The sequence below is a fragment of the Larus michahellis genome, chromosome 8 (genome assembly GCF_964199755.1).
Source record: "Larus michahellis chromosome 8, bLarMic1.1, whole genome shotgun sequence".
Taxonomy (NCBI): Eukaryota; Metazoa; Chordata; class Aves; order Charadriiformes; family Laridae; genus Larus; species Larus michahellis.
The window spans coordinates 4768881-4796074 of NC_133903.1; the positions used below are offsets into that span (position 1 = coordinate 4768881).

A 27194-nucleotide genomic window follows, 5' to 3' on the forward strand; every position below is an offset into this window, starting at 1 on the left:
ACCTGTGCCTTGATAACAGTCCCACGTGAACACTGCTCTTAAGATAACGCATATTTTATTTTCTACTTGAAGTCGCTGTTTTCCTTTATGTGTTCCTTAAATTACAAATGCTTATCTGCAAAAAGACCCAAAGCCACCCACTTACCAGCTACTAACTGGTCAGGTTTTGTAGACGGGACTTCCCTAAACTGTGCTGACTACAGTGAACTGAAAGTGGCATTCAGGATACTCATCTGCATTACCTCATTCCTCTTTCCCTTTCTTTGCTGCCGCTGAGCACCATCACCTTTCCTTACAGGAATCAAACTTGTCGCCTACAGACTCCCTCCAACTCCTCCCCTCACCTCACAAAATCCACTCACTTCCCATCATCTTCCTCACTCTTCCCCGATGCTTCCGGCACTGCACTTTCCTCCCAGCACACCTGGGAGGGCTCTCGCTTATACCCTCGCTCCAAAACGGCACCAATGCCAACAGCCAGCAGCCCAGCATCTTCCCAGGCCAGATCTGCCAAGGAGGAACGCATTTTTACACTCCCGAGCACTCTGAACCTCGCTAAGAGAGACACTTGGAGACAATTATTTGTATTCGCCTGTTATACCAACTCCTGCTTTTCTGTTACAGAAACTGGTTTTGCCATCAGCCCTCATCATGGATATCTGACCTTAATACACGAGATCCTCCCCCCTTCCTGCTCCTTCTACAGAGTGATCCATAAAGTTCAAACTAATGCCTTTTCCTTCCCAGCCTTTTCTCAATTCCACAATGGCACCAGAAGCCAGACAGCTTTTAACACCTCAGCTGAGACCCTGCTGAAAAAGCCAGCACCGATGAAGCCAGAATACAACTTGCAGCTTTTTTTGGTAGAAAAGTTACATGTGTAGTCCTCTTCTTCACAGTCTTTCCAATTCCATCTGCAGCCTTCGCCTGCAAGCTACCTGGAATAGGAACATCTCTGACACCCAGCACAATGAGACTGCAGTTTTCACGAGTAGTTCTGGGTGATATAACAGCATGAGCAAGACGCGTGTAAACCTTGGAGATGATGAACCCTTTGGAACTTCCCCAGGGAGCAGCAACTGCATCAGCAAACAAAGGTTTCAGAGAAGTGCACGAGTGAAAAAGGGACATGTGCTCCACAGAGGTCCCCTGGCCTGTGGATCGTGTTCCTCCCTGACCCAGCAGATCCCAACCACAATATCATTTTATTATTTCCATCCCTGTTTTGGCAATTCCGCCACTGTTGCACTACCCTGATGACAGTACGGATACAAAGAGACCACAGACTTAACAGTAAGTTTTACCATACTTTGCCTAGAACCGCTCCAAGCGGCAAGTGACAAGGCCATGAATATCTCTGGCTCCTACATCACCAGCAGTGGTGAAAGCTCCAATAGAAATAAGAGAGGAACAGGCTTTTGGAGAAACTGAGATTCAACAAGAGATTAGCATGTTTGAGATCCACAGCACGCAACGTCATTTTAGCCTGCCATCCAACTTACTTGCTGATGTTGTTGTGGGTTTTTTTTATATATTTCTAAACTGGATGCGTTATTTGCCATTTTACTTCATTACGATTTGTATCGGGATAGGACTGACACCATTCTGTAGAAGCTGGAAGATCACTTCTGATAATCATCAGAGGATCCAGAGCTTTTAGATATATTCACGTAAATAATCCCAACATGCTGCTAATACAAATACCTTTCCAATGTAAGAGGAAAAAAAATTGTGTCTTTAAAAAAAGCATGAAGGATTCTACCACTGTTCACTTCCCATATACAAAGCGACTCTCATAGGCACCTTCAGACTAAGTGGTATTTATACGGCTATTTTCAGTAGTGCAAAACGTAAATGGTTTCTAATCACAGGAAACACAATGCAGGTAGTAAATCATAACAGGAGAGGTCCTCTGTCTTGATTTAAATCTGCTCAAACCTCCCAATAACAGAACAGACGAGAAAACAAAAGCCACGCTAGCTACAGCTATTTGAAACAGGTAAGTCAGCACTCTAGTCTCCAGTGAAGCCAAGAATACAGCATTGCCTAACGACTCTAAAGCTAAACCTCTCCCAAAGCAATTTATTTTTTGATTAAATACAGCACTTTTTGTCACACCACACAGGTTTCCTGCTTGTAAAAACGGAAGATGTGTTTGAGCAAGCAGGAGATTTCTTCAATATAGTTAAAAAAGGAAAGTGAAAAAAAAATAATCCATGAAGTTGCTCAATAAACTGAAACTTCTGTCTCTTCCAGAAAACGTTCTCAGTTAGGAGGGAAGACTAGTGCACGCTAAAAGTAAAAAAAGCATTTTGATGCGGCACTCACCCTTTAAAATTAAAACCAACAGCTTCTGTTATTCAAATTATATCCTCAAGCTCAGAAGGGCTACGACCACGGCGCAAGTTACTTAACTCGAAGCATTTTTATTGACTGACTTGCATAAAAATAAGCCACAATAATGACTGAGTTGACATTTAGTATACATCACCACAAAACTAATTTCAGATCAAACATCATCCATACACCCTAAAAATATTTTCAGCCTTCTCACGTCCAAGAAAAGGATTTTCAGCTTTACACTATCCTCACAAACTTTGGTCTTCTAAAGCACAAGCAGTGCAGAATCAAAAAGAGGATTAAAAGAAACCCCGGATTTTTTTTGAAGAGCTGCTTCTGATTGATTGCGTTATATGCCAGAAGCAAGTTAACCTGTAACTGGAGTTTAACTAGCGCTGTTTTCTCATTAGCTGACAATGTTTTATGCACCCACAGAAAAAGTTCTATATAGATCAATGCCAGTGACTCGGAGCAGCACCGTGGCTCCTTCAGCCTGAGAGATTTCCAAGCATCCACCTGTTGCCTTTGAAAGATTGGATTGGACCTTATTCATTAATAATTCACACAGCAGTTTCAAGAAGCAGAAACTGTGTCTCTTCCCATTAAAGAAGCAGTCTCGGCATCGACCAGAGCAGCTTCCAGAAGACTTAATCCAGATCTTTCAGGGTGCAACATAAGTTGGTTTATCCATCCGTGCACCCTTGCAGAGGCCTCAAAAGGAGGAGGCATGACACATACCGCTTTTGGTGTCACCTCTCGCTCGGGGAAGGAACTTCAAAAGTTGAATGCATGATTTGCCAGGGGAGAGCAAGTTATGTGGAAGGAGGAAAGAAAAAAATGCACTAAAGAAAAAAAAAAGCTAAAAGCAACTAAATGAACGTTTTCTCAATAGCAACCACGTTATCCTCCTCAGCACATGGGAGGCTGGGGGGGGTGTTATTAACTAAAGCAGAGCAACGCAGATTATAAAAGGCTGCAGGAAAGGTGGTCCTGGAAATCCTCCCAGGGAAGTGTAGAAGAGACCCCAGGAAGGGACAGGGTGTCCTGGCCTGCTGGGGGTGGGTGTCACAGGGACCCCCACCCGTGGGGAAGGTGCAGGACAGACCCCAGGAACGGGCAGGGTGGTCTGGCTTGCTGGAAGGGGCGGGACACAAGGATCCCCCCGAAGGGGAAGGTACAGAAGAGATCCCAGGAAGGAGCAAGACGCTGTGGCTTTCTGGAAGGGGGGGAAACAAGGACCCCCCCCGTTGGGAAGGTACAGAAGAGATCCCAGGAAGGAGCAGGGTGCCCTGGCCTGATGGGGGGCTGTCAGAAGGACCCCCCCCACACACACACACACAGGGAAGGTGCAGAAGGGACCCCATGAAGGGGCAGGGTGCCCTGACCTGCTGGAAAAAAAGGGGGCAGACAGGGACACCCCCCCCTTCTCCCTCGTAAAGCCCTCCCTCCCCCCCCACCCCCCCCAAATTTCTGTCATCCGCTGAAGGAGCCCACCCCGGCGGGGTGGGGGGGGTGGGGGGGGGCAGGGAAAAAAAAAATAAATAAGAATTAAGAAAGGCTCCGGAGGGCCACGGAGGTGGAAGCGGGAGTGCAAAAACGGCGGATAGAAGTTAAGTAACGATCGGAGCTCGGTCGCCGCCGTCTCGGCCCACCGGCTTGGGCCCGGCTTCCCCTCCCCTCACGCCGCCAGGCCGGGGAGGGGGCGGACGCCCCCTCCCCGGCCTGGCGGCGTGAGGGGAGGGGAAGCCGGGCCCCAAGGCCCAGGGAAGGGGGAGACACGGCGTCGCCGCCGCCCCGTTACCTGTGAGGCGGATCTTGATGCTGGAGCCGTTCCGGCGGGTACCGGGATTCGACATCGCGCCGGGGGGGGCCGGTGGTGGCGGCGGCAGCAGCAGCAGCGGCGGCGGCAGCAGCAGCAGCAACGCCGAGATCAACCGGCGGCCTCACGCAACCCCCCCATGCGGGCCCGCCCGCTTGTTCTCGTCGCCTTCAGCCTCCCACCCACCCCCCACCCCCCTTACCCCGGCCTCCGCCGCGATCGCCTCAGCCGCCGCCGCCGCCCGGCCCGGCCGCGGAGAGCGCGTTGGCCACGCCCACGCCCACGCCCACGCCCCCCCCCCCCCCGCGGCCGCCGCCGCCGCCGCCGCGTACGCCGGGGGTGGTGGTGACGTCAGCGCGCAGCGCGGCGCGGCGGCAGAGCGCCGCCATGATGGGAAGGTCGGAGGGTGGGTGGGGCGCATGCGCGGGAGGGCTGTGAGGGGAGGACAGCGCCCCCTGGCGAGGGGGAGGAGGCGGGGGTAGCAGGGGGTGGCAGGGGCTGGATACGGGTTCACGGGGGGTGGCATGGAGGGAGGCAGAGGGGTGGCACGGGGGATGGCAGGGGGGTGACATGGGGGTGGCAAGGGGTGCGGCATGGGGGCGAATAGGGCTTCTCGGGGGTGGCATGGGAGTGAGTGACGTGCAGGGTGGCGTGAGAGGTGGCAGCAGGGTGGCATGGAGGGTGTATAAGGGTTCCCAGGGGTGGCATGGGAACGATGTGCAGGGTGGCATGGAGAGTGCACAGGGGTGCACGGAGGTGACAGGGAGAGTGGCATGAGGGTGGCAGGGGGGTGGCATGGAGGGTGAATAGGGCTTCATGGGGGTGACATGCAGGGTGACATGCAGGGTGGCATGAGGGTGGCGTGGAGGATGTATAAGGGTTCCCAGGGGTGCACGGGGGTGACAGGCAGGGTGGCATGGGGGTGACATGCAGGGTGAATAGAGGTGTATGGCAGTGGCATATAGGGTGACATGCAGGATGGCATGGAGGGAGAATAGGCTTCTTGGGGGTGGCATAGGGGTGACATGGCCGTAGCATGGAGGGTGGCACGGAAGGTGGCAAGGGGACACGTATGAACATGTGTGCATCAAGCATGTGGGGTCTGCGAGCAACACCCACAGCCCTGGGCAGCTAGGACCACCGCCTCGGTCCCCAGGACCCGCCCGGAATGGTCCCCACATCCCCGTGTCCCCACGTTGTCCCCCTGGCAGGCTAACAGCCACTAACTTCAGGTGCTGCTGCCCGCCAGCTCCGCTGTGCTCCATCCCTGGTCCGTCTCCAACCCCAACTATTGATTTATGAACTGCCAAAAAAAACCCCCAAAGCATCCCATAAACCAGCCCTCCCACTCCCACCAGAAAGGAAATCGCATCCGATGGAAAAATCCCTAAATCCTGAACCCCTCCAAGGACACGAGTGTCCTCCCGGCTCCCCGCACGGAGGCAAAACCTTTGGGACCAGCCTTGGTTGACACCGAGCGGCTGAGGCCAGGCGGCTTGCTCGATGTGTGCCGAGGGCAACCACGGCCCGGCACAAGCGGTAAATCCCTGGCTTTTATTTCTCTGCTCTGCCCACCCCTTCCCAGGGGCGAGAGGAGGAAAAAGCTTTTCCCCATAAATTATGGGGAGAAAGCAAAATAGAGACGGGGAAGAGGGGAAAGCCTTGATTATTTACAGCCAACATCAGGTGCAGCAGCAGACGTGGAAGCTCTGGCGGTGCTTTTCGCCATCCAAATTCTTCCTTAAAATCCCCCTCCCTCTTCCTTCCCACCAGCCATCAGGTTTTGGCTCAGGTGTCTCCCCAAACCGGCCCCCGCGGGCCCCGGGTGCAGCCTCAGGGACACCCTCTTCCACCCGCTCCTGCAGAGCCAGAGCCAGGTAATGAGTCTGTGCGGTGCCGGGGAGGCTGCGGGGTGCACCCGTGGTGGTAGGAAATGAACAATTAGGCATAAAAGCGCTTTAGAAGAGCCCCTGCCCCATCTGCATAAATTAATTGGGTCCTAATTCGGGGCAAACAGGCCACCACAGGCACTGGCAGCACTTTTTCCGGCTCTCCAGCGATGTGAGGACCAAGCAGCCGTCGCCATGCTCCTGTGGGGCCAGGACACAGGATGCTTTAATTAGAAAAATGACTTTTTTTTTTTTTTTTTGCACGTTGAGGGACATCGAGCTGCTCTGGGGAAGCAGCACAGCAGCATCTCACCTCACTGGTCCCCATGGACCCCATCCCATGGGGAGAAGTTGGTGGCTCCAACCCCTCAGCAGACCACCACCAAAGTCCAAAATTGTCACGGTGGCTGCTGCCTGTGCTCCGGGCGGGACAACTGGGACCAGTGGTGATGAGGGGAGAGCAGCTCCAATTAACCGGGCAAGCAGATGCCTGTAGGTCGCTTGCACGCCCACGGCGCAGCAGCCTCGCCGTTCCGCAGGAACCGGTCCCGGTTCTCCGGCCGCCCCAAACGCCTCCTTGTCTCTGCTTGCCCCGCAGCACAGGACAGCAGGCACACACCAGTACTCTTAAGAAAAGGGACACATTTTTCCCTCTGTCACATTCAGGGCTACAGGGATGCTATTTTATTGTGGCTTAAGGATGCGACAGTGGAAGCGAGCAGCTTTGGTCTCAGGGCTCTGCGTAACACCGTCTACCGCAGGCTCCTCTCCAGCACGTCCAGGAAAGAAGGAAAAAAGGCAAATAGCTCTGCCCTTTCTCCTTTTAGTCTGCTTTCAGTCAGCAGAGCAGCGGCAAAGGCAGCCCTGTCCCCCGAACGCCCGTAAGGGACAGTCCTGCCTGACCGTGGGAAAAGCCACCTGGGATGCTCCGTGCTGGACCACAGACCCCAGAGCTCCGGTCCACGGCTCCATTTACACTGAGGAAGCTCCTGTCTCAGATTTGTTTTACCTGGTGAAATCTGACCCTTTGCAGATGCCGCCTCAGCCTTGTCAGCAGCAGCAGAGGAGGAGAAGGCGCACGCAGCCGAGCCGGAGCCCTTTGTGTCAACCCATGGATACAAACAAAGGATTTTCACAGGCGCTTCTTTCAGCCGCATGTTCAGGCATTGCTTTATCGTGGTTTTAAAGTACATAGCTTTAGATCCAAGAAATAAAAACCTAGGAGCACTTTGCAATTCATCAACTCCAGCATTTTAATATTAAATAAGTGATACCCAGCTCTGGCACACAGGATCAGGGCTGCATGCTTCCTTGCAGGGTATGGAGCATAACCAGACTTTAACTACCTAACTCCCTTCTTTCCTAGGTGGCTCAGAGGAGAGACACATAAATCCTCTGGTGAGCAGATCCAGGGTGGAGAAAGAGGTTCTGCTTCCTGAAGAGAAGATTTTTCCCTTCAAATTAATTTTACCTGTCCCGTCACCTCCCACAGCATCCAAGGAAGAAAAGCCCTGAACCCACCCCGGGTTATTTTGAAGAATCAAACCACCCCCTGCCAACAGCAGGGAGGAGGAAGCTGCCACCCCCTTCTTGCACAGAGCAAAGCCCTTGCGATAGCTCCAAGCCCTGTGGACTGAAGGGTCCCAGCAGAGCCTTCCCCGACCCACCAGCACTACAAGGATGGAGCAGCGGCCAGCAGCACATTGCAAGCAGAGCAGTACATATGGCTGCAGGGACCAGCAAAAGAGCTTGCTGCAAGCTGGACTTGAGAGACACATCAGCTCCATCCTCACCTTCTGCTCAGGCAGCAGCTAGAGGCCAAAGTCAGAGAGCATGGGGAGAAGGAGGACTCCTCTCAGGAAGGGGCAGTGACACACAACGGAAACCTGAAATACAGGTCCTCAATATTAAAGGGCCAGATCAATAGGCTCCAGGCTAGCGGATAGCATCTGGGAAGCTGTAGTGGGAGGGGAATTATCTCCCAGGGCAATAACTGACACAGCCTTGCTGCCAAAGGACCAGCATTTACTCACCAGCTCCTGTATCCAGACCCTGATACTTCCGTGGGGAGCGACAGTGGTCCACCGTCCACTGGCCAATTTCCTTCTCTGCTAGAAGCATCTCCTCTCACATGGAGGTGTATTGGCCCACAGAAGGGTGAAACACCTCTTGAACGGCTTTCCAGAGCTGTCAAGCCTAGAAGTTTCAGCACAAGCCCTGAGCCCCAGCTGGATCTGGTGGTAACACCCCGGTCTCCAGCAGCTTAACCCAGCTAGCAGAAAGTTTGACTGCGCTTTCCATGTGGAAGACACCCAGACGCTCCAATGCATTTCTGGAGGGCCTTAGACGCTATGGAAGAGAGCCTGTAGTGTTTGCAACAGCAGCTTATGAGTAGGAAAAAAAATATCAAAGGCAAGAAGTACGAAAACAGAAGTGCAATTTATTGACAAGTTTCAGAAGTAAAAAGACTCAGTGTTTTTGCTCCTCTTGGGCTGGATGTCTGACCAGAACACCTCCACCCACCAGCTCGGAGCTATGTAGTGTTTCATCTTCAGAAGTTGAAGTCTTGCTTCTCCACTGAGAAATCATATAGTCCATCTTGGCCAGTCCCAGGCTGCAGATCTGGATTTTCCTAGGAGGAAGTTGATAGCCATCAGTTAAAGGTTCTGCATCTTAATAAACCTAAGCTTTATCTACCAGAGTTTGCCTGAAGCTTTTTACAGCAGCTTACTGTTTTATTCTTGTTTTAAAGAGTTCTGCTGCTGTAACAAGCTGTTAAGATCAGCTTGACTCTACCAGGACCCTTGGAGACCAGACCAAGTCCTCCTGGTCCTTACAGCACCCTGAAGCTGACGCATCCCTGTGTCTCATGCACAAAAAGCAGACAAGTCCACAGGCTCAGCCATCAGAGGCTGAAGAAAAGAGTGACTGGAGCAGTAGGGCTCACTGAAATTAAACAGCCTGCTTGGAGCAGCACCAAGCTAGGACTGGGTTGGAGAGATGTCCCCCCAGCATCCAGCCCCTCAGGCAGGTGCTGGTGTGTAGGAGAGCTTCCTCCACACCTTCTCACAGGGACATCCCGCAGACCCTGTTCTGGGCAAAGGACTAAGACATTTGCTCCCTACTGCTGCTAGACTGAGCCTCAGCTCCGAGATCCGCCAAACCGCTAAGCCTCTTCCCTGATGTTTCTCCATCTGTGAGACTAAAGCTAGGACCAAGCATGGCATCTGTGACAGTCATGGGACTCTCACAACAACTAGCTAGTCTCCTGTTCTCTTTTTCCATAAATTCATAAGCATGAGAAGGGTCAAGTAATCCAAATGCAACCTGAGCATGGTTATCAGCTGAGTAGGCGGCTTCCATTCATAGTGACAAGCTAGCTCAGCTCCAAAGGAGGAAGCTTCTCCACATTTGGTATTCATATCAGCAACTTCAGTAACTCCAGCTGATGCCAGTTTAAATTCCAGCAGCAAGATGCTATCAGGGCATCCATATCTGTTGTGCAACTCCTCAGCTGACAACCTGGAGCTTTCACAGACCTTTAAGAGCAGTTGGAACAAGATGGAAGGACCAATCTAGTCATGTGACGGTGTCCTCCAAAAACCTATTTCAGCATCCTCAAAGTCTGTACTACATTCCAGTGTGTAATAGCTTCATATTTTCAGATGGGAAACAGCGAGAGCTCACATACCTCACCAGAAAAGTATTTCTCTATGATATTCAGCGCAGCTCGGTAGACCATGTTGTTGTCGTGGGTTTGCAAGGCTTCAATTTTCTCCAGACCATCGAGCTCCTCCACCAGCAGACACAACGTCTCTGTCTCTCCCAGCTTCTCAGCTGTCTGTAACATCAGATAACCAAGCAGGAAAATATAACCTTCTATCAGCAGTAGGTCTGAGAGAGTCTTCACTGTATGACCCTGATCTACAAGTCAAAGGACCACAGTCCCTGCATTTACTGTCCCCACCTGATCCCAGGGACAGGAGCACTCTGCATACAAAATGTCAACCCCTGCTGGGATTACTGCACAGTGGCTTGACTGCCAACCAGACAAGCTAGCCAAACCCTGCTCAGTCACAGCCACACACTGAGAAGCAGCAGGTGTGACCTGCCACCCACTATTTCATTTGCAAAGGCCATTTCACTGCTGCAAAAGGTGCTGCAAGAAACAGGCTTTCCAGTGAGAAGCACATAGACACCTACTGGCGAGGAGCAGAGCTGAAGTGCCCCCAGGACCACTTGATTTCTCTGCAGTTGCATTTCTGCAAGACCTTCACCTCTGTCCAGCTTGGAAATTAACACTAACCCCTTTTCCAGCGGAGGTTTTCCTCTGCAAACCTCTTTTCCTCCTCCAGAAGGAGACTAAAAGTCACAGGAGGTAAAGAGGAACACTTTGGGTACTTAATCTTATCAAGCCCTTTGGTCAGCCCAAGGATGTCTGTCCAAGAACAACTCAAGCAACATGAAGTTTAACTCTTACTCCTGAAAGACCGGTAGCTGCTGTAGGAGATGCAGTTTTCACCACACAACGGCTCACACCTCACTGTTCTGTTGGGGAAAGGTTGTAAGGGATTGTAGGAGAACTTACCAGGAAGAGATTTGAAATGGTATCCAGGATGATGAGAACAGTTTTGCTGTCTTTGGCCAAGAGCAGGTTGAGCAGAGGTTTGAGTACCCCAGACTGGACAAGTTCCACCACCTGCTCCGCAGTGCCTCCTGTTGTGAAGTTGGCCACTGCCCACACGGCCTCCTTCTGGGCTTTGAAGTCCCCCTGGAAAAGCAGCACAGTGAAGGCACTCCCAAGCTTCAGCATCCCTCCAAGATCAGCGTGAGGTGAGGAGAGCCATTGCCCTTGTACGCAGTTTGGGCTGACCCACCTTCCCTAGCACTCCGAGTGATGGGTGGACACCTGGCAGAGCTGCCAAGAGCAGCCCCGAGCCCTGCTTTCATACAGGTGTACTGAAAAGTCTGAGTGCCCAGGCTGCCCCAAGGATCTCAACAGCTTTGAAAGACTGCTCAGGTGGCTCCTGGATGCAGGCCGAGTGCTTCACAAATGAGCCATCATGGACCTCATGAACCTCAGCACTGCTTGTGCAGCACCACACTTGTCCCTCACCTTATCAAGAAGCTCAACCAGAGGTGGCAATAACCCACAGGTGATGAGTTGTTGGATCTGCTGTCTAGGCCCTGCTGCAATGTTACTGAGTGTCCACGCGGCTTCCTTCTGTATAGACGGCTTCGCATGTCGCAGGAGACGGGGCAGGACAGCCAAGACGCCAGCATCAATAGCTGCCTGGGTCTGCTCATCAGTCCCTGTGACTACATTCCCAATGGCACGGAGAGCTGGAGTCTAGACAGAGATTAAAGGAGATGAGGAGAATCCTTACCTCAAGAGATACATGCCAGAAAGCCCAGCAAGATCCCCCACAAAGTGCTTGATCCTTCAAATGAGGAAAGTAGCATCGGTGATTACTGTTGTATTTACAGACCTATCGTCCTCCTGTTTTGCTCTAAGCAGCTTTACAGTCTCTATCCAGCCCGCCGGCCACAGCAAGCTGGAACAGAGCAGTGGCTTGACCAACCACCAAGTACCACTGCAGTCTGGGGAGACAGCAGACCACATTAGCCACATGACTAGGGAAACATGCCCTCTCTCCCCTCAGATGTCCCTACATTAAGGGACCAGAGGCTGGAGATTGCTGATTGTTTCCTACCATAATGATCAACTCTGGGCTGACCATGAGTTCCACCAGCCTTGGGAGAATCCCTGTATCCACCACAATTTGGATGCGATCGTTGGAGCCATCGGTCAGATAGGAAACAGCCCAGCAGGAGTCAGAAATTATTTCCTTGTCCTCATGTTTTATGAGGCAGAGGAAGACTGGCAGCATCATCTTCATTGCATTCAGGGGAGGGTAGGGGTTCTTGTTCCTACAGAGGTTTGACAGCGTCCATGTGACATTCCTCAGGAACCCAACCTGAAACACAAGGGAGGTGTGAGATCCTCACTGCAGCAACAAGTGAGGAAGAGGTAGCACCCTGCTTCTGGTCCCTGCAGCTCAGAGATGTTATCCAGTAGCCAGAAGCAGCCTTCTTAATAAGGGCTGAGGCTTATTTGAAGAAGAGAGATGAAACAAGTAAGTGACTAAGACAGTAGATTCACACCCTCCCTCCCCAATATTAAGTTCCAATAACTTCATCTCTGGTGGTGGGACGAGCTACAGTGACTAACAAAGGTGCCAAACAGCTTATTTGCTGGGTCCTCATGACAAATTACAGAGCATTCCTTGGACAAGATCAGGAATTTTTTTTTTTAATATTAGCATTAATAAATATTAGCAGCTCTTTGTTCTAGAGCAGGGCACTGGGAGGATTTGTTTAAGTTGCATCATTCGGGCAGTTCATCCCGGTAAGGATGTTCCCAGGAGATTAGTGGAGCTACGTTCCAAGCATGGCAGCTACCAAGGGGTGCATATATATGAACTGGTGTTTTCTCATGTTTCTTCATCTTCTCTCCTTAAGAAGAGGCAAGGGTGAGCTGGACTAGGAACACAGCAGCCAGAAGAGTTGGTTGTATCTTTTGTTATTGTTACCTTTTTAAAAAAAAAAAAAAGAGATCTTGCAGCATAAACTCACAGAAGGCCAAAGTGGCTTGAAGGGCCATAGTAACACCTACAGAAAGTGTACAGCTTCCACCACACCCAAGGGCAGGAAACCAGGAGGCAAATGGTACCACTGCTACAGCCCTGAGAGCTTCCCAGTGAAGGTCCTTCTCTCCCAGAGACCAAGAAAGCAGTGGGGCAGGCACAAATCCAACAGTTTAGAGCTACCCAGAGAGCAGCAGGAGGAAGTTGAAGGACAAGTTCAGCCCTTCCACATGCATACACGAGTCTACCCAGCACCAGTTTCATCTTATTCCTTGCTGTCCAGCTTTGACCACCTCAAGCTAAGCTAAGACTAGAAGACATCACATTGACTTGTGGAACATCTGCTTGGCACCACCAGCTTTGCATACAGCTCAGAGTCATTAAAAACAGTTTAAGACAGGGTCTCATTTAATTATACAAATAGCTGTTATTTTTAAGGCAGATGATAGACCACCCAGTGGTTCACCCAGTCCCCAGGTGATTAAGAGCTGTTAAGTCAAGAAAATGAAGGTTATTTACTGGAGTTACAGGTGACACGAGAGCCAGCAAGGGAGGAATCACCCCACAATTGATAAGAGCATCTCTGTATAGAGGACCATCACCTGTACAGATGAAAGAGGGTTGTTTATTGCATCTGCCCAAGTCACAAGACAGTCAACATCAAATAACAATTAGACCTGCAGCCACGGGCCAGGCCTGGGTCACTGGGCTCCTAGTTGAGGAGGTCCCTGTTTGTTGCAGGACTAGATGGCCTTTAAAGGTCCCTTCCAACCCAAAGTATTCTGTGATTCTAACCAACTCACAGTCTCAAAGGCTGCCAGGCCACACGAAGGGACCAAAGGGTTTCAAGAGGGGCAGGAGCTTGGAGACCAGGCTATCTTGAGGAACATCAATATTTCTAGCTCCCCAGCGCTGGCTTGGGCACCAACCCTCTGCATGCTCCCAGGCCTGGGGACCGCCGCTTACCTGCGATGTTGCCCAGTGCCCACACAGACTGCTCGCTGATGTGCATGTGTGGGGAGGACAGGAGGGAGATGAAGGCTGGGATGGCACCTGCCTCCACTACTGCCTTGGTGTGGTCAGAGGTGCCAGAGGCGATGTTAGTCAGTGCCCAGGCTGCTTCGAACTGCAGAGGAGCATTGTCAGCATATGTCAGGAATTCAACCAGCCTGGGGATGATCCCCAGCTCGATGATCTGATTGATAGGGGGGTCCTTCTGCCTGGACAGAATTCTTCTGCAAAAGACCACACAGCACAGCCCACCATGAGAGGCCATGATACACCATAACCCTGTGGCCAGGTACGAGGCTGTGGCCTCAGGGGGGGGAAGCAGGACCTATAAGAGATGCTAGTGCAGCATCCCATGTCAGCAAACCCTCTGGCAGAGGAGTTGCCATAGAGAAGCATCTGCAGGAGACACATCTAAGAAGATGCTGGAGCAACAGCAGTGTGTCTGTGCCATCCTCACAGCCATTGGGAACAGCACTGGTCCCCTGGCACACGGGCAGGTCACTGATCTGGGAGCTGGAGCCAGCCAAGGAAGCACCACCAGCAATGCAGCCTCTCCTGGACCCCCAGGAGACATCCCTGCTGCACCCTGTGATCCCTCCTGCAGCCTACCCGGGTGGGGACAGCCCTGCTCAGCAGCGACCCTTACGGAACCAGGCTTTCCAGCCCTTTTCCTGCCCAAGCATTTGGCTTCTTCCCCAACCACCTCACCAGCTGGTGGGAGCCAACACGGTCCCTGCCCCAGCACAGGCACAGCCGGGGGTGGGGGGGGGCAGCTCCAGGAGCCACAGCCAACCCCTTGGTGAGGTTCAACCACACGGTCCCCCCCACAGGCACTGCAGATGGAGCCAAGCAAGGCACACAGGGCACAAAACAGGCACCAGCTGAGGTACCTCAGGGCATTTCAGGTTACCAGGCTCCTTCCCCCTTTGTCATGTCTTCAGAGAGCTCTTCAAACAGGAAGAAATGCCTTCTGCTGACAGGACCCACCGCAGCTCCACCAGCCACCTCCCTCCCAGCGCAGGGCGGCCGGGCAGCATACCTGGTGTCCTGCGTAGCCTGCAGCTGCAGCTCAGGGTTGCTCCCATTCACAGCTTCCGTGATTTTCTCCAAGGACAGCGGAATAATCTGTGTCACAGGGGATGATTCAGAGTCAGATGCAAGCCAGGACTCCCTCCGGTTTAATCTCGGCAGTCAATCAGCTGTCTAGACCCGAGTCAGTCACCGCTCCATATCTAAGCGGTGTCTATTCTTTATGCAATGCAGTTTCGAGATGAGCCAGAGGAAGAGAATCCACAGAAGCCTTCGAGGCAACTAATCCTTATAATCAAGCACGGAAAGAGTCACTGACACACCACAATGGGCCTCCGAGCTCGGTAATTACCCCTCACCCTGCAAGGAGCCAGACGGGAGCTTCGCCAGCTCCCAGCGAGCTGGAGCACCAGCCTGTTCTACCTGCCATCGAGGGAAGCCACATGGGACACCGTCTCCATGCAAAACGGCACAGGAAGAGGGCTCGGCAGTCTCAAACACTCCCCCACACTGGGCATGGCGATCAGGAATGGCACTGGCTATTTAACCCAGGTCACTCGAGCTGGGCTCAGTAGCAGCCCAAGTAGATGAGACCTACTGCACAAGCTGCAGCAGAGCACCCAGAACTCACCTCATCTCTTTTGTCTTCTCCAGGAGAGAGACTCTCATCCATCAAACTGAAGGAAATGCTCCTGCGCTTCAGGATCTGCTCATCCTTCTTGGCCTTTCGCAGCTCGACGGTCACCTCCACTCTCTGCCTCCGCATGGCCTGGAGGGGAGGAGAAGGTCACCACCCCACCGGCGTCCGCATCACCCAGTTCCCCAAGGGGTTCGTCTCTACAACCCTCTGCCCCAGGTTTCCACACAAGAGGAGTGCAGAGAGCCAGCATCTGCTCTTGGGCAGCTCCTTGCTCTGGCCTGGGGGTTACGCAGGGGACGGGGCAGAGTAGAGCCTCTCACTCAGTGCCTCCCAAGGACACGGGCAGCTGGATGAGCAGCAACCAGTGTTTGTGTTGGTTTTTTTTTTTTTCCAAAAAAAGTAGATTTGCTGAACCTGAAAGGCAAACCCTCATCAGCTCTACTGGCTTAAAGCAAGCTGACAGGTCCCGTGATCTGACATCCCACACCAGCCCCCTCTCCGCAGGGATAACTGCTGTGGAGAGCTTGGGAGGCTGGGGCCTGAACCATCTCCCTTCCCCAGCACAGCTCAGAGCCGCCCACCCAAAGCCCGTGTCCCCCTTGCCTGTGCCACCACACTCCTTGCGGCCCAGCCAGCTCCACACCACATCTCAAAAGCCATCTGAGCATCCCCCCGCCTTTGTTCCCTTGTACGGGTAGATTTGGGGGCAATTGTCCTTCAGAAGTCTTCGCATCAGCTCCTGCCAACTGGCAAAGCCCCAGTGGGGGCCCCTGTCCCAAGGGGATGGCTCAGGCGGGTGGTGGAGATGGGTACTTACAGCTGTGTCCTTGCCCTTGTTCTTGAACTTCATCATCCGCTCACCGTGCTTTTTCATGACTGGCATCTTGGCAGGTTTGAGAGAGGTGCCAGCTGAAAGCCTTCACGTGCTTTTGGGGTTCAGGACAGAGCAGTGTCAGGTCACAACCACAGCAGCGGCACCCACCTCCATCCACAGGGGGGTCTGGGACCTCCCCACGTTCCCACCAACAGCCTGCACCACGCATTTTCCCCCCCCACCTCCCCAGCAGAGGAGATGCTGGAGGTCCCCTGCCCTAAGTAGAGCTCAGTAGGATCCTCACACGCTGCAGCTGAGGCACCAAACTAAAGCACAGGCACAAACTACCACTTAATACCAGGCTACAAAAGTTACAGCTGCTGTAATGCCATGAAGAAGCCGGACACACCACTTCTCATGGCTACAGTGACACCACCTTCCTCCGGTTTCGATCCCAGGGCTTTTAGGTTTATGTAGACACACAGCCCAAGCCTAAAAAGGCCTCTCGCCTCCCAAAGCATCAGCTTAAGGTCTGATTTAAGGACAAGTAGCCATAGCCAAGCCCACTCCCCCACCCCACAGCCCAGCCTGGCTTCCTGCACCAAGGCCCCCCCGTAGGAAAGGCCCAAGGCCACACGCAGTGGCATGAAGTGACCAAGTTCAACAAAGCAAAGAGCTCCCCTTGGAAACCCAGCTACTCAGAAGGACTGCCAGGTGAAAAATAACAGCAACAGGTAAAAATAGCTTCTAAACCTCTCCTAGTAAAGACAGACCAATAGTGGGCCTACAGACAGTTTTTGTCAGAAAAAGCAAGGCTTCCACCCAGCAGAAGTGTAGACATTTTCAGACACCACTGAGAGCCCCCCAAAGCCAGGCTTGAACACACACAGGTGCCACATCTTCACCCTCCCTCCAGGCTCACAGCCAACACCTGGGGCTCAGAGCAGCCTCCAAGAGCTCCCCTTAGCCCATCTCTCTAAATTTAAGTTTTCGGTGGGCTTTTTTTGGTCCTCTCTCTCCTTATTTCCTGCCCCAGCAACCAAGGCTAGATACCAGCACCATCAGCTCTCTACCCCAACGCAGCAGCCAGCCACCAAGCTGCAGACCTCCCCCAGACCACAGGGGCACCAGGAGGAGCCCCCTTTTGGCTCAAACCAGTTACCCCCCCGTAGCCTTAAGCCCTGCGCTCAAGCCTGAAGGTCTACATCAGCCTCCCTTCCTGTTTCCCCTCCAACAGATGAGGGCAGTGACACCCCAAGAGACGACTTCTTTTTGGAGAAGCTTCTCCCACCCCAGCAGAAGTGCATCACAACCCCCATACTGACACCAGCCAAGCAGGAGACGCTGCACAACCCCAAACAGGCAGAAGAATCCAACTCATCACTAGGTGGAAGAGACCCCACTATCCCAAAGAAGACAAAAACTACTCACCTCAACTCTCTCTCATGCCCCATTGCTCTCAAATGCCTCTTTTATTGCCCCAAAGAGCCACATCCTCCCCCCACGATTGGCTCTTCCCAGGACAGCCCCCCGTTATCTCCAGCTGTTCCTTTGTCACGGTTACCTGGATGCACCTGGAGGAGGATGGATGGTGCTGCCTTCCCTCCCGAGCTGCCCTCCTGCCTGGGGCCCCCTGCTCACCCCCCCATACATTTATATTTCCCCCCCTTGGCCTTGTTTGTGGCCAGACCCTTCATGGGAGATGCCATCCTGCACCCGTACAACGGCCCGTGATGTGGGGGACAGTCTGGGTGCTGCCTCCCCATTGCTGTGCAGGGCATGGGCAGTCCGGGGATGGCCCTTTTTTGTCCAGACAGCTGGAAGGTCCTTGTGGGTGGGGATGGAGGCCAGGAGAGCAGCCGCCCGTGGTTAGCAAGGACCACGGAGCCAGGCGGGATCTGAAGGGAATCAGCCATGCGGAGGTTCCAAGCGGGGTGAGACAGGATTAAGGAATGTGGAGCAGCAGCAGGGACGGAGCTGCTGGTGCGGGTGGGAGCCTGGGGGCTGCGGCAGGAGGTAGGATGGAGAGAAACCCAGGAGGAACCTGTTATCTTCAGGAGTCCTTTAGATTTTGGCCAGGAGCTGCTGGGCAGCTCTTACCACGCTGCGTAACGTGCCCGTCGCAGTCCCCGGCAGCTTTTGTCAAGAGATCGTTTGCATTTACACTGCCCCAACACCAGCTGCACGCCAACGCTGGGGCGGCTTGTCCTCCTCCCGTGCCACCGCTCCGGCCAAGGGGCACCGCAGCATCCCTGCCCTCAAAATAACCGCTCGCCGCGGGGCTTGGTGACGGCACTGCGGGCAGTCTGGGGGACTCCGAAGTCCCAAAGGCATCCTGGTTCTTGCGAGCCCTCCAAGCCATCCCCCTTCGTAGCCAGCCCCGTGAAACCCGCTCCGTGCCCCTCCGTGTGTGCAGAGGTGCCAGCCCGGCCCGGCCGACCGGGAGAGGAGGAGCAGCGTTTGCCAAATGGGTGGGGAAAGCAGCTATTAAAACACTTAATTAAAACCTGATTTTAATTTCCTCGACATCTTTTTCTGCGAGGGGGCCGGGAAGCACGGTAATTCATTCAGCACGGGGGCCGGGGCTGGCTGCGGGGCCGTTTCAAACCAAGTTATATGAGTTACAGGGAACAACCAGTTCGCTCCGCGGCTCTTTCCGGCATAGAAATACCTATGGAAATACGCTGGGCTGCTTTAAGTCACGGATTCAAATCCCGGGGTCATATCAATTCTCCTTTTCAAGGCAAATGAAATGAGTTGTACGAAGCTTTGCGTGGAAGGTGATGGGGGGAGGTTTGAGAGAAGACCTTCCGATAAATCTGGTTTTCGTGGGCATTAAAAAGCCAGTTGGGCTAATCCTAAATGCTGGATTTTTAAGCTTCAAGTGCCACCGGTTGCATTATCTTGTTTCTTGGCTGCTTGAGACAGGAAAATTACATTTCAATTGCTTTTTAATTCAACTTAATCTGGTGCAAAAGTTAGCGTGTACCCTCTAATTTTGTTTTCTGAGCCGTTTGTTTCAGCTAATTCCTAATCAGCCAGCGCTAAATCAAAACAGGCCTGGCTCAAGCTGAAATAGATGAGTCCTCGCAACCTCGCCAAGCAATTTAATTAAATTGGCTTAAAATCACGCCCCGAGATAAGTGGGGGCAGCCTCTCGCCTGGGCCACCCCCCAGGAGTCGCTCCTCTGCCTGCAGAACTCTCTCGCCCCCGGAGCTGCAGGATACAGGGAGGTTTATCCTTATCCTGGGCTGCTCTTTCCCTCTTTGCCCTTTCCGTTCCCTCTCCCCCTGCCAAGCACAATCAGACCCGTCCTGCTCAGCCCTCTGTCCCCGCCGGCGCAGGGAGGGAAAGGATGGGGAGAGAAAAACTACGGGCAAGTCGATGAGCAGCCCCCCTCCCCGGCCGCTGCCTCGGTCACTGGTGGCAGGAGAGGTGCCAGGAGCAGGCAGAGGATGAGCAGAGCCCATCCCAACCCCGAGCCCAGGACACGGGCAGATCCATATTTGCCCAACGGGAAAGGGGACAATCGCCGGAGGGAAAAAACCCCCCGAACGCTTCAGTTTTCCACATAAGAAGAGGGTATCACAGCGAATGGCGAGGGAAGGAGATAAAACCCTAAATCTACATGACAGTGTCCCCTGAGCTCAGCCTTGTGTGCTCAAGCTGCAAATCCGCAGCGTGACAGGTAGGAAAAGCTGCGGTTCCAGTTCGGAGGCTTTTCTTCGCGGCCGCTCTCTCCCACCCCGCCGCCGAGGCACCACAGGTGAGCTCGACAGTGACTGGTGGCAGACTTGAAAATACCGGTTTTAAGCCCTGAGATAAAAGCACTGATTTTCCCTCCTCTGTTTTGTTTTTTTTTTTCATGTTTCTTTAATAGGTTTACTCTCACCGCATGCGGAAAAACGGCACTGGTCAGGAAAGACGTTGGCCCGTGGATCTCCGCGGTGGGGTAAGACGAGGCAGGGACAGCCCGGGCTCCATCGTGGGAGGTTTTATGGCCACAGCCGGTCTGAGCCCTGTCTCTGTGAAAGGAAAACCTCACCTGGCAGAGAGCGAGCAAAGGTAGGGATTCCTGCCAACCCCCTCAACGCCTACTCCCAGGCAGCAGATTTTCTCCATCAGCTCTAATCTGGTCCATTAAGTTAACATCAACAAATTAATTTTACTTATTAGTTACAGCAACACCACGGAAATATCCACGTGGGTTCCTGACCCAGCTGCCGAGGTGGCTGCGGGGCAATTCCCAAGCGTGGCAGGGATGGAGCCTGGGAATTCTGCTGTTTCCAGTTGGGATGCGTCCTCCCGGCGCAGGATGCCGGGGGGGAGGCAGTGCTGACTCCGCAACCGGCACCGGTCCCTGCCGGGGAGGCCGAACGTCAGGCAGCCGGTGACCCCCGCCCCCGCCGCCAGCCGTGGGATTCGTGTCAGCCCTATTGTTCGTGCAGCAGCCGGGGGTTGGAGTCGCCATCAGAGCTGCGCGGTGCCAGGCTCTAAACAAGCACACAATAAGTGACACCCCCCGTCCCTTACAGTCTGGCTAATCAGGACACGCAGAAGGTGGGAGAAGGGATTTATTGTTATCCCTGTCTTACTGCTGAGCCAGCAGCAAAGCCGAGCTCCGCAGCTGGATTTTCCGAGGCTCAAGGTGCGGCTTGTTGTTTCCCCTAATTTAGTGTAGCGGCCTCAAAAAAGTGGTCCTGCTTTTCTCCCCCTCCCCTGCTTTTCTCGCCCCGCTCCTCTGCAGCCGGGGAGCCGTGGGGACGCGCCGGTTCAGGCAGCTCACTCAGAGGGAAAGTAACCCACAAAAATGAAGAAAGAAGGGTGGTTTTGCATCAGTTTGGTTGAAACGGCCATGGGGTCGTTAGAGCTGGTAGACAAGGAGGAGAGGTGTCCCCGGGGGCGGGTGGCAGCGCGGCATCGCATCTCGCATTGCCAGCAGTTACGGCAAACTGGTCCCAGTCCAGCACCTCATCCCTGCCGTCGATACCAGGGATGTACCAGGGCTCTGCGGTGGGGTGGCACCAAGGGGAGGGAAGCCTGTCTTAAAGGCAGCTTAACTTTCTCCCAAATACCTGGGGATTTAGCCCATTACAGTGGGTTTGATAAACACCAACTCTGCCGTGGTCGCCCGCTGCCCTGTAGGACATCTCCATTCCCCCGATCCCAGTTTGCCGGGAGTTTTGATTTGGCTGTGCAAACACACTATTCATGCCTAACACTTCCATGAGGTTACACGGAGCAGAACACTTGTCCCTCTGCCCGGCGCTTTTCAAGGCAAAGCGTTCTGCAGTGCCTTACTCCAGCCAAGAAATGGAATCACTCCGAAACGTAGGTGCTAAAAAAAAAAAGAAAGAAAAAAAGCCACATTGCTATTATACAGAAGAGATCTATATTTATTGATAGAGGCCTGGCAGAGCTGGGAATTCCCTGGGAATTAAGGAGAAAGGAATTGCTGTGCGGGAAGGCGGCTTGTAAAGTGGGTAAGCCCGTGAGGTGTGACACCGACTGATTATCCCATCTGCTGGCTAGAGCCGGTGGGAGCTCCCGCCGAGGTCCCCGAGCCCTGGGAAGGAGAAGAGCCAAGAGGGCGAGCAGCGGGAGCCCTTTCCCACTTCCCAAACCCAGCTGCGAACGTCCATTAGGCAAACGGTGTAAGCAGATGCCCCAGAAAAACCAGCACAGCCCCGGGGGGCCTGTAACTCCACACCAGGCTGAACATTAAGGAACTAATTTTAACTTCTAAGCAGCATCCTTTCTGCCAGCCACGGAGGGATTAGAGTAACAGTTTTTGAAATTATTTAAAAATAACATCAGACTTAATCATAGCTATTTATTAAATCCATTATCCCCGTCAGTTATGGGACACTGATTTATTCAGCTGCGGAAACTATAATCACCTATGACCAAAAATCTTACAGATTTTTATTTTATTTTTTTTCCCCTAACAGGGCCCAGTAATAATTATCCCTTTAGTCCCTGACCCTGTAACTCGAGGAACTGAAACAGATATCTATGGTGAATTTGGGGATGAGGCACAACAGAGTGATGGAGAAACCTTGGGCTTACTGAAAAAACACGTAATTTTGTGTAAATCACGCGTGGAGGTGGCACCTAGTGGGAAAAAGCCTAAGGCACTCGCTAAAGGAGGGGGGCACCTTGTAAATCACGTAGGGAAGAGAAACCCCATGAAAACACCAGAAAACCTGAATAAATCCTGGTGGTTTAAGCTTCTGGATGCCACTTTGCTGTCAGGGAGTCCACGTGCAGCTTAATTAGAGGAGGAGACGAGCTTCCCCGTGTGTCAGGCAGTGCTGTTCCTGCGGTTCCTCGGCGGGGAGAGCTGCCAGACGGATGCTCACCTTGCTCCGGCGCCTCCGATTATCACAGCTGAAGATGGCATTTCAACAGAAATTAGTGTCTTTGTTTAAAATGTGTATTTAGGGGCCTTTGTTTGAAAGCTGTGTTTAGGAAATGCTAAAAAGAGGATCGGACATGCATATTCCACCTGATCCTGGGAGCTGAAGATAATTTTTGCCAAGCCCAGGGGCGATATTCGTCTCTGTTTCAACTGCTTCACGTCTCATACACACACTGATTTGCTAATGAGCTTTCAGGGGGGTCCCCCCTGGTAATTAAATCTCATTGTGCCATCTCCTTCCTGCCACTCCACTGCTCTGAGGTCTGTCTGGGACAAGCCGGTGGGAGCAGCTCCCTCCGCACCTGCTAATGAAGCTGCTGGTTGCCCACATTGAGCCCATGGTCATCATAGCCCGTGGTGAGGGGTAGGGCTGTGGTTTTACTGGTGTCCTTGTCCAGGGTGGTGGATGGTGGGACAGTCAGAGATGGGGTGGAAAGAAGCCCCCAGCCTGTGCTGGAAGGGATTGACCCAGGGAGAGTCCCAGGGGCTGGAATTGAGTTGGCGCTGGCCCACGGGCTGGGAGACATCCCTGTCCAGGACAAGGTTGGGGCTCCTGATGGTCTCTAGCCAACCACGGGGATTTGGTTGGTGATGGTCCTTGGCCAGAACTAGACATAGAGCCCTGAAGCTGATGGCTGGGGCTAGGGGAGGACTAACTGTAGACCTGCTTCAGGTTTAGGGTGGGCTCGGAGGGTTTTGGCTACCCCTGACTTCCGTGTCAGACGCATCTGGAGAACTAAGGTAGGACAGAGAGGAAGCGATGGGCTCTTTGTCCCCACTCCCTTCCAGATCTGGGCAGAGACCTGTTTTCTGACTGTTGATGCTCCTCTGCTGTTGGCAGACACAGCTAAACCCTGGTGGAAGAGCTGGCTTAGCCCTCTGTACAGCTGGTCCACCTTGGGCACAGGCACTCACCAGAGCTCTCTGTCTCTCCAGGAGCTCAAGTGGCCAAAGTCTGTGCTATGGATTAAAAATTCCCAACCTTGCCAACGGTCTACATGGGATAGATTTGATGCCACATGCCAGAAGTTTCACGGGATTTTTCCCCTCTTTTTCCTTTAAAAATAACTTTTAGAAGTTTTGAGGCTGTTTTCCCTCTGTAATTCCTTGCATTAAGAGAGTGCTGCAGTTGGAGAATTGAGCACTGAAAACTTAGACACCAGAAAGACTTGAACTTTGCTGCCATATGCCCGCGCTTACCCGTAGAGTTTTTGATCGTGTAACCACACAGTCTGCCTTCTGCGGGACCCATGACTCACCGAGCACCTAGTGGGATCTGAAAGTACTTGGCACCTTCCCCGCCAGCCCCTCCGTGCCCCAGGAGCTGCGATCTGCCCTTGTTTGGTTAGAGCCCGGCCGTGTCTCCGTGCAGCCAATACCCCTCCGGCGCTCACAGGAATACACTGATCCTCCCCAAGCAGGCAACAGGCAACAGCTGAGAATGAGGATACAGCTTTCATTACAGAACCAGCATTATTTTTTTAAATGACTAATAAATGCAAAACCATCTTGCAGTCTCCTGGGCCAGACTTTTATATAACTCTGTGATCCTTCAGCGGGGCTTTCTGATCCAGGTACCGCTCCTCCCCCCAACCACCAGAGATCCCTTCGCTGCTGCTGCTGCTGAAACGCAGCCCCGAAATTCAGCATCTGAACCGAGCTCCTTGGCGCTCCAAGGCTTGTCACTACAGCGCAAAGGCTATGGCGAGCCGTGCACAGTGGGCTTGTACTGCCCGTTCCTCCCCCTGCCCTCCTCCATTTACGCCCTCCTCCATTTACACCCTCCTCCTCTGTAACTGGGAATGGCATTATGGCCTCTTGGGCTCCCACGTTTGGCCTGGGATCCCTGGCAGTGCGAAGAGGGGGAGAGCAGAGCCTTTCTGCCACACGGTCTGTATTATATGGGCTGATTCGCCCCTTATCTGAAGACCATTTTCCAATCTAGTTATGCTAGATTGGAAATCATAGTTATGCTCCCCGTCGTTCCTCCAGGCAGGAAGGCTGGACTCTTAGTATCATTCTAAGGTGACGAAGAAATCCGTGTCAGAGCAAGAAACGGAGCCCACACCGAAGGCAAACATCCTGCTTAGGAGACAAATCCCTCCCCATGATCCGCTGCCCGCAGAGCTCGCTGTACAGTGCTACCAGGACACGTCACTGCAGAACATGTCTCCATTTTCTAAGAGAACCTTCAAAAACCTCCTTACCAGATAATATAATCGTTGTAAGGGGATGTGGCTGGATGGATCGGCTGCAGCCCAACCCGAGCTGTCGTGGCGGGATTTACAGAGCGGGGTGATGTGCCGGAGGAGAGCGTGGCCAGGGACGACACAGGACGGGACCTGTGCTATGGAAACTGCCATGACGTTTCATTCAACTCAGCACGAGGCACCCTCGTTACTCAGGAAGCGATTTGGCCGAGTTCTAGCCGTCGCTGATCTGTCCACGGGCTGAGCGAGCTTGTAGCTATTTAAGGTTTGCCATTTTGACCTGCATCGCTGCATGCAGAGATCCGATTGCTCCCTTTGCAGCTCACTCCTCCTATGCGGCGAAAACAGACATTTATGCACGTTACACATGAGCGAACAGGTCAGAACCCATTATTTATTTGATGCATTTCACGTCTTTCTCCATTTGTCTGAGAACCGTTTACCATCTTCATTCACAGATTCAAGGATTCACAGATGCAATAATTCAAAATTATTCAATGGAAATAATTACCTAAAAAAGCCCAGAAAATATGACTTGCTCCGGATACATTCTTGAGAAGTTAATCACAATTCTCAATATTCAAGACTGAAGCTGGCCACGGTTTCTGTGGTATTATTCTGCTCCTGACGGAACATGCCGAGTCCTTAGAATCAGATTTTCAGGGTGAACAGTCAGTTACAAATTCAAGAGGTGGGTGTAACATGAACTCTCTAATTTTCACCTCAAAGCGGATGTTTATCTGAATCTTCCTGCTTGGAAACTCTATCCCAAGTGTATTCACCCAAAACACCCACAATGGCAATACTTGCAGAGTAACCACATCCCAGACACTCCAGCTGAGGCAAATACAGCAGAGAAACACTTAAAACTCATACAGAAGCAGTTGTTTCAGGGCAGTTCACTTCCATTGAGCAACTGAAACAAGCCAGACTGTAACACAACAACAGCCTTCATCTGCTCTGCTTGTAGCAAACACAGAATTTATTCATCATAAACACAGGGCTTACAAACGATTTTAAAGCGAAACTTTAATTCCATCACCAACATGGCTGCTCCTGCCGCGGATTCAGTTTGTCTGCCAAAGATGAGCTTCTCTCACTGATGAAATCCGCCAGTCTGCCTCGGCAAGAAGGGCACAGCCAAAGATGTGACTTTGAACGAAGGCTTCATGAGATGGTCTTTCTATTTCAGCTGCTTCTCCCTGTACTCCAGCAGCTGAGTTCATAAAACACCCTATAAGGAAAGGAAAGACAAGGAGAAATCCCCACGAAACAAAGCATTATCTGATCTCTCCTGAGGGACCAAAGCTTTCCCAATCAGGCTCCCAGCGTTACAGACTGCTGAACTTATGGATAAGGAATGTCTCGCCTCTTTTAAAACCCGAGCGCTGGCTCAGGCCCTCTGGACAGCTACGAAAGAGCCTGGCCAGCCCTTATCAACACACGTCTTCCAGGGTCATGGGTTTCGCCTGGCAGGTACTTGCTGTCTATGACTGCTGGGAAGAGGTGTGGGGTGGAGGTCAGCAAGGACCTTGCGCCTCCGTGGGGCAGAAATTGCAAGCAGAGGCAGAAAGAGAAAAGCACAGAGCCTGGGGGTGCATATGAAGCCCATCTGGATCTACATTCACTGTGTTTTATAACACGTAGATTTGAACTCACGGGAATTTTAACGGTAAGTTCATTAAATTCCATGTGATTTGGGGAAAATGAAATTTCAGAATTTTAACTCACGCCCAACAGTTGGCACGGCCTTACCACTTCCTTGACCTATGGCTTTTGGGACTACCTTTATGCCTAAGCTTTTAAAAACATATATTATCTCTGGGTAAACAAGACAGCTGAGGGCTGCCTTTAGAGGAGCTAAACACCAGTCACTCCTACTAACTTTAGGCCAGAATAAAATAGACTTTTTGTAGGTACTTCATCTGCCAAAGACCAGACTGACAACAGGTGCACAACTCTGAAGATTTGAGTTGTTGTCATGCTGTGCCTCAGTTTCCCCACCTTAGAGGCATAAAGACTCTAAAGTTCCATAAAGGTCTGAGACCTGAACCCAAGAAACTCTGTTTGAAGTACGAACTGCCTTCAGTCACATGCATTTATCTTCTGTAGGTGTTTGGTTTAATGTTTTGTTGATGTGTTTTGGAGACCATGCTAGTCGGCGGATTTCAGGGAGGTGACAGATACAGGGTAGTCCTGAGCCTTCTGTGGAAAGGGGCCACGGACTCAATTCCCCAAAATACATTGCAAACATGGGCATCTAAAACCAGCGAGTCTACAGATTTAACTATACAGATTGAGGGGAGAAATGATTGCTGAGCTGTTCCTTATCTCTGCCTCATCAGAACTGGAAATAGAGAGGAAAGTTTCTCC

The 27194-nt window shown here is 52.4% G+C and overlaps 3 protein-coding genes across 6 annotated transcripts in view; all 3 read right to left on the reverse strand.

The window, feature by feature from the left end:
• The window catches only part of SMURF1 (SMAD specific E3 ubiquitin protein ligase 1), a 44572-nt gene extending 40161 nt beyond the window's left edge, over nt 1-4411 (reverse strand). For 2 of the 4 annotated variants that reach the window (XM_074597375.1, XM_074597374.1), the window contains exon 1: nt 4142-4411. In XM_074597375.1, coding sequence (XP_074453476.1) covers nt 4142-4196 — 55 coding nt within the window. In that variant the 5' untranslated portion in view covers nt 4197-4411. The remainder of the gene's footprint in view (nt 1-4141) is intronic. The other 2 variants (XM_074597373.1, XM_074597372.1) reach the window with 1 other exon arrangement.
• Nucleotides 4412-8468: 4057 nt separating this feature from the next.
• Nucleotides 8469-16303, reverse strand: KPNA7 (karyopherin subunit alpha 7). Its single transcript, XM_074597314.1, has 10 exons — nt 16193-16303; nt 15367-15504; nt 14746-14831; nt 13662-13930; nt 13215-13297; nt 11763-12026; nt 11165-11398; nt 10637-10819; nt 9740-9889; nt 8469-8680 (listed from the first exon to the last, which is right to left on the reverse strand). Exons 1-10 carry the CDS (start codon nt 16256-16258, stop codon nt 8600-8602), a joined length of 1554 nt encoding a protein of 517 aa, XP_074453415.1. The 5' UTR covers nt 16259-16303; the 3' UTR covers nt 8469-8599.
• A 9474-nt stretch (nt 16304-25777) lies between these two features.
• Nucleotides 25778-27194, reverse strand: part of LOC141747636 (uncharacterized) — a 41651-nt gene continuing 40234 nt past the window's right edge. Inside the window, exon 7 of the mRNA XM_074598233.1 lies at nt 25778-26055. The gene's annotated coding sequence lies outside the window, so the exon portion shown is untranslated. The remainder of the gene's footprint in view (nt 26056-27194) is intronic.

Bases quoted from the DNA above. Each gene is read 5' to 3' on its own strand.
- KPNA7 (XM_074597314.1), bottom strand. From the start codon at position 16,258: ATGCCAGTCATGAAAAAGCACGGTGAGCGGATGATGAAGTTCAAGAAC. The intron at 10,820-11,164 runs GTGAGGGACAAG...CTGCTTTTCCAG, and splicing joins TGGTTGAGCTTCTTGATAAG to GGGGACTTCAAAGCCCAGAA. The intron at 9,890-10,636 runs GTAAGTTCTCCT...CTGATGTTACAG, and splicing joins CCATTTCAAATCTCTTCCTG to ACAGCTGAGAAGCTGGGAGA.